At 53.3% G+C, this 9,080-nt stretch overlaps 1 protein-coding gene across 2 annotated transcripts in view; it reads right to left on the reverse strand.

Moving 5' to 3' along the window:
• FAM222A (family with sequence similarity 222 member A) overlaps positions 1-9,080 on the reverse strand; it is a 103,244-nt gene that overhangs the window by 45,918 nt on the left and 48,246 nt on the right. Inside the window, exon 2 of one of the 2 annotated variants that reach the window (XM_019507172.1) lies at positions 2,727-2,858. In XM_019507172.1, coding sequence (XP_019362717.1) covers positions 2,727-2,808 — 82 coding nt within the window. In that variant the 5' untranslated portion in view covers positions 2,809-2,858. Of the gene's footprint in view, positions 1-2,660; positions 2,859-9,080 lie in introns of both variants that reach the window. The other variant, XM_019507171.1, reaches the window with a different exon arrangement.

The following is a 9,080-nucleotide window of genomic DNA, read 5'->3' on the forward strand; positions in this document are numbered from 1 at the left end:
TGGACATCCGCAAAAACTACTTCACGGTTAGGGCGGCTAGGAGCTGGAACCAACTTCCAAGGGAAGTGGTGCTGGCCCCTACCCTGGGGGTCTTTAAGAAGAGGCTGGATGCCTACCTGGCTGGACTCGTTTGAGTCCCGTTTCTCTTTTTGGGGTTTTTTGTTGTTCTCCCACCCTGGCGGGGGGTCGGGCTAGAAGATCTACTAGGTCCCTTCCGACCCTTAATCTATGAATCTATGAATCTATGAATCCTGTAGGGTCCTAGGGCTGCTGGGCCTTGCTTGTCCATCTTAGCAGAGGTGCTAGGGTATGCACAGAGCCTGGACTCTCAACCCATCCCCTTGGAGGCTGACTACCATTGACCGGGGCCCAAAGCAAGTGGAAGGAGCAGAGCAGGACACCCACATGTGTGCAGGAGCTCTTTTCCTAGAGGACGACTCTCTGGTGAGGCTCTCTCTGTTATCTTTACCCAGCCTACTAATCTGCAAACAAACCAGAGTGATGAGGGCCTGCCTGCCCCAGCCCGCACCAGCCTTTTGCGGCAGCACAGCGGAGGTACGGCAGCCTGGGGTCTGTCTTGGCATTTCACACTTGTTCGGTACCTGCAGGCATCAGGCATGAGCCAGCTGAGAAGCAGGACCCAGCTGTGGCTGGGAGCTGAAGTTGAGCAGGACAATAACACCCTTGTGGCTGCCTGCCCACCCCCTAGGCCTTCCTGTCGGCACCTAATAGTTTCCAAGGTGGCCATGTTATCCCACTGGCCCCCTCAGGATAGACCACACAGATATCTGAGCTGAAGACTTTCAGACAACCTGGCTGCCCCCACACACTGGGTGGCACCCGACGCTCCAGGGCAAAAGGGCTCCCTGGCATGCAGTGCCCTGTAGCATTCCCTGGTTTCCACCTTGGGACTTTGCTGGGCTATGTTTCTTGTAGCACTAGGCAAGGGCAGAGAGCTCCCCTGATAAACCCTGCCCCCTCACATGCATGGCTGCTTGGAGTCAGTCCTACTGCCAATCAAACCTGGCCAGCAGCTGCCCGTCACCATACAGACTTCCACGGCTGCCCCCTCTGAAGCCCTGTACAGCACACCCTCCTGCACCAGGCTCCCATGCCCCAACTGGCCTGGCAGACATGCAGCTTACAATTCAGGCATGACTGATTAGGAATAATTTTACAACAGTGACCCTGTTTCTTTGCCGGCGCTAATAAGGAGGAGCCTTGAGTGACACTGGATGCAGTGATTAAGCACAGAATGCACACAAACATGCTCCATGCAGGTGGTGCGCTGACCCCCAACTGGACATGTCACAGCCCCAAAAGCCCTGAGACCACTGTGACCCCTCACTCTCAAGCCCCTGCAGCCTCCTGAACCCATTCCTGTCTTCACCCAAAAGCTGCGGGGCAGCAGGCCCCAAAACAGGTTGGCTCAAGCACTAGCTTCTCATCAAATCATCACGGAAGATGGGTGGTATCACAAGCTCACATCTCACCCGGGGTCCGGGCACCACCATCCGGGTCTCCCTCTATCTTCTGGAGAAGCCTTCTATCTATTCAGAGGCCACCTTGCCCTCCTTAGAAAGGTACAAGCTGGAGGAGAACAGCACAGCATGGTGTGGCAATCACCCACACTCTGCATCATCCAGAATCTACTGTCGAAAGCCAGTTTGCCAGTTCTTTTGAAGGCACCAGGTGGCACAGGTTGTGGGGGGGAGAAACCACACATCTCCTGGAAAATACAGACCATTAACCAAATGCTGCAGGGCTGTCACATGCCAACGAGCAGTGGCTTGGCCGTTGATTTGTCTTCAGTTCGGAATGTTTAAAAATCCAACTGAGACCAGCGGAAAAATATCCACTCCCCTCTTTAAAACACACATTCATCACTTGAGAATCTTAATGTGTCTTTCCCAGCCTGAGAGGTCAAACCCGCCTGCCTAAAGCAGGCTCATTAAATATACATTTAATCATGGTTTGGATTGAGAGACAAAGGCTGGTAGAGACAGGTGCTTTACTGGAATGACCTTTTGGAACCCATTTTAATGTAACTAGTTTACAGCTTATCTGAAAGGCCAGCTCATCAGGAACAGTGGAGCTACAGCAGAACCGGAAAAGTAATTATCGGTGGGGGAGGGAGGATGGGTTAGAGATATTTTAGGAGGCTTCAGAGCAGGTGACTGGAGTATTGTCTGCCCTAGCACTTTGTAGACATCCGTGCCAAATTTTCAGAAGTTCGACTTATCAACCAAAGAACCCAATTTAATTTGCTTATCTTGTCTCCTCCTCTCTCCACTCCCTCCTCCTGCTTCTCCTGCTCTTTTTAATTATCAGTTAAATAAATGTCTTTTTCAATAAGACAAGAAGCACCAAAAAAAAGAAGCAAGCCAGAAAAGGCTCCTGATCAGGGAGGTAGGGAGAGGGGGGAGCTGGACCAGACGGCTATCCATCTCCCATGATGAGAAATCTACAGAGGCAGAGGAACAAGCCTGGCTGGAAGATGCATCATACAATATGTCATGTGGACAAGGCCGCTCCCAGGAAAAGCTTCCGAGCAGAGTTCTCACCCTCCTCACAGAAAGAAGAGAGGTTAAAAGGCTAGCAACAACCTCCATGCCCTGGAAGGAAGTGGGGAGAAAAGTCCAGGTGTCCTGTCTCCTGACCGTGGTGGGGGTTAGAATACCGTGCCCACTGGCGGCGTGCCACCCTGTGGGGCCTGGGGCACTTACACTTCCGTGGCTCCAGGGTTTTGCTGGGGCATGCCAGGTGCTGCGCCGGGGGGTTCTGGGTTCGCTGCAGACAGGCCAACATGGTCCAAGCGTTTGAGTGCGCTGCTGGGGTCACCACGGCCGAGCCTCACGCTGCAGAACACACAGGGAGGGAAAGCATCAGTGAGCAAGTGGTAGCAGTAAGGGCAGCCACACATCGCAAGACCCCGCTCTTTTGCTCAGAAAGTGCCTGTGCCACAGACACACACCCAGAACAAATTTTCACCCAAACATTTGAAAGCCACAACTGCTCGGGCCTTCCAGCTGCTTTCCGTGGAGAATGCCCCTATTTTGCAGCTAGTTCGAGAGCAGCGGCACTCCACTGGGCAGCGCAAGACAGTTGAGGGCTTGTCTCAAAGCTGCCGTGGTTTGGTCACAGTGACACTCCCTAGGAGACCTCCTTGTTACAGCGGTGCTGAGCTTCACTGACCAATAGGTCCAGGCTTTTGCACTGAGCCAGGTAATACAAGGTAACTCTCTGGGTGTCAAGCCCTGTTGGAGATTAGGTTCTGGAGCACTGACCATGACAGCTGTGGAGCTAATCCCCCTGGGTGCGGGGTTTAAAATGGACCTGCCCTCGCTGTGTCTAGGTAAGAATTATCCATGCTTTGTCTCCACTAGGCTTTATGTCCAGGCTGTTCCTCTCACATTAGCTGTCAGGAGGCAAACACCTGCCTAGGTTTTAAAAGCAAAGGCATAGCCCGAGCCTTGGGACCTGGCCAAGACCTGGCCAGAGCTCCTTCCGACAGCATGCGGGCTTAGGACAAATGCAGAACAAGTGCTTGGTGTGAGAAATGCCTACAGGACAAACCCTGAGCATGACACAGGCTCTGTGCTTGAGCTCGTGCCCTCACCCCTCATGCAACCACTCAGCCCCCAGCTTCCCATCTCATTCACTCAACACAGCGACCTCCAAGCAGAAGCTGGCTGAGACCACACCACGTCAGACAGCAATGTTGTCAGTATTTCCCAACCTTTTAGTGAGACATGCAACAGATTAGCCCCATGCCCTCCCTGAGGGGCGCTCTGATCCCCTTCTTCCACCCAATCTGCTGCTCCGCTTCTGGCCTATGCTGTACTCCCCATCTGATCTACTGCTCTGCCTTCTGCTTCCCCCCTGATCTGCCACCATGCTTCCTGACCTGTCCCCTCCCCAGTCCACTACATATCACACACAGAGGCTGCCTGGGCCACAAGTTGGCCACCCATGACTTATACCATGGTAGCACCCACACCACGCACTGCCCACCAACAGAGAAAGACAGCTGCTGCCTCAAAGATCTTGCAAATCTGAGATCTGATCAACGAGGTGGGGAGGGGGGTTACATTCACAGCAATAGTAGCTGTACTGGCCTGCCCCCAGCCCAGCCAATATCTTGCAGGAGTGAATCTCAGCTATGGCTATTCAAAAAGGTGGTTTTAGCTCATATTCCACCTCTGGGAAAACAGCCTGCCCCCCGTCGCAGCATACAGATGCCAATGTCAGACGCCAGGCGACGGAAAGCTCGACTGCTTGTCAGTATGATGGAAACCGATTCCTCACTATACATCACCAGCACCATGCTCCCTCCCCTCTGAACCAACCAGTAAGACCCCAGCAGAGACCAAACCCTGTTTCAAGAGAAAGTAGGCAAAGGACGGAGCAAAAAAGCCACCTGCAGCCTGAGGCCTGCCACCAAATCTCAAACTGGTCTTGAAACAGAGCTGACAAAAGCCAAAAGGATCAGGCTAAAGTTGGCTCAGATATTTACATGCGCATTGGCTGCTAACTGTATATCCTTTGGGAGCCCCAATGTGAGACGTGAATTATAGCTCGTTCCTCCTGATGTAGCCTCACTGCCTCGAGCGGCTCTCGAAATGATAGACCCTTGCAAACAAGGGGAAGAGAAGCTTGACCAGAAACAGAAGGAAGTCGGCTAGAGCCTCTGCCCTCAGAGTCAGAAGTGCTGACCCGGGATGCCCTTTGGTTGAAAGTGCACTGCCCGCTAGACCTCACCGTGAATGCAGCGCACTCCCAGTGCTCCCTAACTTTGCTGTCCACGCAGAGTGGGTGATTCCTACCTGGTCTGGCATGCCCCATACCCAGGGAGGACTTCCTGAAGGACAGCAAGGGTACCTGCAGGTCAAAGGCAGGTAGAGGTATGGGGATGGGAAACAAGGCACCTTTACAGGTATGGGATTATTTTGTGCATTGGATTATTTTGCAGATCACACGCACGCGCACGCACACAGAGCAAGGAACAGAGCTGGGTCTCCCTGCACGGCACTGCAAAAACTGGAATGGCACTGGCTCACTCTCCCAGGTCACTGTTTAGCAGTGCCATTCCTACAGCCCCCAAGGCATGCCAGCCACTGTGCTGGCAGTGCCCTGCAAAGCTGACCAGCAATCTGCGGGGCAGATACAGCACCTAGCACCCTGCACTTTGCTCTTCTCCACAGCTCTCTAGGCCAGCACTGAACAAACCAGACCACTGCGCTGGCAGGTGGGCTGCTGAGCGTTCTAAAGGCGACTGGGGGCCAGGAGAGCACTGAACACAACCAGGATCCGACCCGCTCTGCTCCCAGACACAGTATAACTTGACTTCTGGAGGGCAGAATTCATTGGTGCCAACCGGGGCAGCTCAGTGTCATTACCTGGCCCTTCATGATTTGAGATCTGGGGCACTGGCTGCAGACACTGGGCTGGTATGTGAGGCTGTGGGCACCCCAGCCCCTGTGGGAAGTCAGGACTGGTATCTGAAGACGGTCCAAATTGAGAAGTCACTTCTGAATAAGTGGCACACATATAGGCCCATAGTTATATGCCTGCATGGGCACACATAGGGATATGCAGTGTGTGATACCAATGCTGTGACTCTTACTGGCTGTGACACACATTTACCTTGTGTCATCCAAGGAGGCAGAGTGGAGTTGTCCTCCTTCGTCCCGTCACAGTGTTTGGCTGGACACAGAGCAAGGGGACTGCTCCTTTGGAGGCAGGGGTATTACTAAAGCTTTGTGACACTTATCCACATCAGGACTTAGCTCAGCTGCCTGCATCCACCGCTGCATTTGGCTGTCTGGGAGGAAGTCAGAAGCAGGCCAGAGCAAAGCTCGGTAAAGTATTCCAGGCACAACCCGATCCTGAGAGCAAGGGGATAAAACAAGTCTAGCAAGTGGCAGATCTCTTCTCCCTGACAGAACAGGCAGGAGCAAATTAGGGCAGGTCGGGGGGTTGCTCTCATTCTCCTAGCACTGGTTGCCATTATTTCATCTTCTGTTCTGGGATTCGGCTGAGCAGCAAACAAAGCAGACTCACAGAATACATCACCGTTGCATGCCTACACTGCATAACACGCATGGTGCACACCTTGCTACGCCTGCCTGTGAACATGCACACACGGGCACGTACTGACAGTACAACGCACATCACAACATATCTGTGACAAGACCACCTCAAGCCAATCCACTGGTATTACAACAGGTCCCTGCATCCACCTCGCTTCACAGACATGTGGCCTGCAGGACAGATCTGCTCACAGCAGAGCCCCCTGCCTACCAAACCAGCTTCTTCCAGGCAGGATTGGGTGACTCGAGGGGTTGGAAATGAGCCTTGAACCTGCAGGATGCTGCTTCTAATGCAACCAAGATCAGGAGTGCCAGAGATGGCTGAAAATAAAACTGCAGCCTGCTTTATCCCTCTGCCATCCGCTCAAGACCCTCCCCAGACAAGTGCAGACTCCGCAGCATGGCGCTCTGACTGGCAATGGATTGTGCCAAGGCAGGAAACAGCCCCAAGCCCCTATGGCTATGCCAGTAGAAGGTCCCTGGGTCACGGTTCCCATGCCAGCTGTGAGGCCTGGTCAGTCTCTGATAGAGGGAGCCCTCTGACCAGCTTGGTGCAAAGGGCAAAACCACCGGCCGAGGCACAGCACCTTCTTGGCTGGGAAGGAGCTTAGGGCCCCTTTCGTTCAGGCACCTCCATTCTTGTTCCAGGAAATCCCCATCTCCCTCCCTGAAGGACACTCCCCCCATTGCAGCTGGTCAGGCCGTGCCCAGGGCGGACAGGGGTGTCGGAGAGATTACAGAGATAGATTGGTTTGCCTGAGTGCAATGGACAGACGTTCTTGGAAATCGCTTGCTCGAGTCCCCGCGCTGACAAATGACTCTGGACGTGTGCGGATTGCTCGCTCCATGCCGCTCCCCTCGTGGGAGGGTTTTCCATGCTCTCGCCTCTGCCCGGGTGCCAGGGAGGCAGGAACGCTTAAGCAGCCTTAGTGTCACTTCTATGACATCTGAGCAGAGGGCAGATGCCGAGGGGGCCGGCAGGGAGCAGAGAGCTGGTTCTCAGAGACGCGTGGCAGCCGTATTTGCCCTCTAGAGCTGGCCCCGTCTCCCCAGCAATGAGAGGCAGGGAGAGAAAGGAAGGAGTTGTGTACTGAAGCAAGACCTGCTTAGCTGCTAATGCATCCTGGCCCAAGGAAAAACCTGCCTTTCCTCTGGAACCGCAGAGATGCAGAACGGAAAGTCCTACAGGTGGGAAGAGGGACCTGGCACTGGTTCCTGGGCTTCCAGACTGGGTGCATGTGATAGCTTGGCTTCCCCATCATACCCTCTGAAAGGCAGGCCTGGGCACCCCAGCCTCCTGGCTTGGAGTGATGCCCAGACAACCATGGCAGTGGGGAATTACTGCCGAATCCAACAGAGATGAGAGGAAACAGACCCTGGAGCTTATTGGGGATGGTGGAGGAAAGGCATGTTCTCACAGCAGAAGCATCCTCCGGCATGTCCAACCACTACCAGAAAGGAGCAGAGGCAACAACAACGTTTCTGTTCCTCCGTGCGCTCTGGGGGCGCTCTGATGGCGGATGATCTGGGGCTGCTCAGCACAAGCTGCCGGGACAGCATCCACGTGCCTCCACCGCCAACAGCCCGGAGCCAACTTCGACTGTATCCTTCCCCCAAGCTGCTCAACCTGAAAAGTTCCGTAAACATGATACACTTTCCAGGGCCCGGGAGGGGAGGTAGGGGTTGGTTATTTAATACTGAACAGGTGTCTGGAGAATCTAAATTGTGCTGTTTTCTCCTAATAATGAAGTATTCATGAGTAGAAGGCTTTTTCACTACTTTCTTAAGATACTAATTTCACAACAAGCGCCTTGTTACCACGCAATTATTCCAGGCTTGTATTGCTCCAAGATTCCATCTGTCCTCGCCTCCCTCCAAATGAAAGACAATCATGTAAACCACCTTTCATTATTCACTATTTTACTTTCAGCAAAGGTACCCTGAAAGAAATGATTTTCTTTGAAAAGGACTTTTATTCAGTTTCAAAACCAATTTTCTCCTATTACTGTCTTAAGGGAAAAAAAAAAGATAGAGCGAGAGAGGAAGGAGAGAGAGAAAGAGAGAGAGGGGAGTGTTTTTATTTCATACATTACGTATCCTTTGTTAATGCAGCTCGCGATAAAAGCAGCGGTATCCATTTTCTGGCTTTGATTTCTGGTAATTTTAAAATATGCCATTACAATCAGGCAGAAATTATACAGTTTGAAAAGAGAATGAAGTGCTGCTTATTCAAAGGCTGAATGCACTTGACTGTTAGGTAGCTCACATCTCTCCGCTGGGACTGGGGAGCAAGGTTCCAGCTCTTGTATGCACCCCCCCCCCATCACCCCGTAAAGTTCAGCAAGAGCCGCAGAGGGAGGATTGGTCCCCGCCGACGCGACAGCTAGCTGCTACGCTGTACCGAAAGCATCCCAGCAAACCACAACACACATGCGTAGACACACCGACATCTATCACTGCCGGCACACGGGGACTCCCCCTGCATGAGCTTTGCTTTGCTCTAGCAGCGCCAGCACAACCGACCTGGGGCAGCGTGACCCACATCCTCAGCCCTTCCTCTGTGCATGTCTCAGCAAGGGGGGGAGACTCAAAGCACCAGAGGTACAGCTTGTGAAGGCAACAGGCTAAGAAGAGATGGCTACAGGTGCTGGAAAGCTAAGACAAAGGATTAACAAGTGGGACAGTGTCAGCAAGCTGCATGGGGAGGGAGCATCCGAGGTGAAGGGTCCCAGTGTGATCCCACCAGGATGCAACTCCCTGGGGAAGAGCCATGTATGACACTGAGCCACAAGCATGTGGGAAAGGGGGGAAGGGCCTGGGGCTTCTTGTAGGCACTGCACTGTCAAAAAGGGGAAGAGGGCCAGAGAAGAAGGCCATAGGAAAAGCACCAATACTAACCACATTTTGTGCCAGTTCCCACCCTGCCCTAGGGAGATGTGGCTCGGAGCTGCGTGTCCCCCTTCCGCTGCCCTCGCATGCTTACCCAGA

This window comes from Gavialis gangeticus, unplaced genomic scaffold (assembly GCF_001723915.1).
Source record: "Gavialis gangeticus isolate Ggan-Ray unplaced genomic scaffold, GavGan_comp1, whole genome shotgun sequence".
Classification (NCBI taxonomy): Eukaryota; Metazoa; Chordata; order Crocodylia; family Gavialidae; genus Gavialis; species Gavialis gangeticus.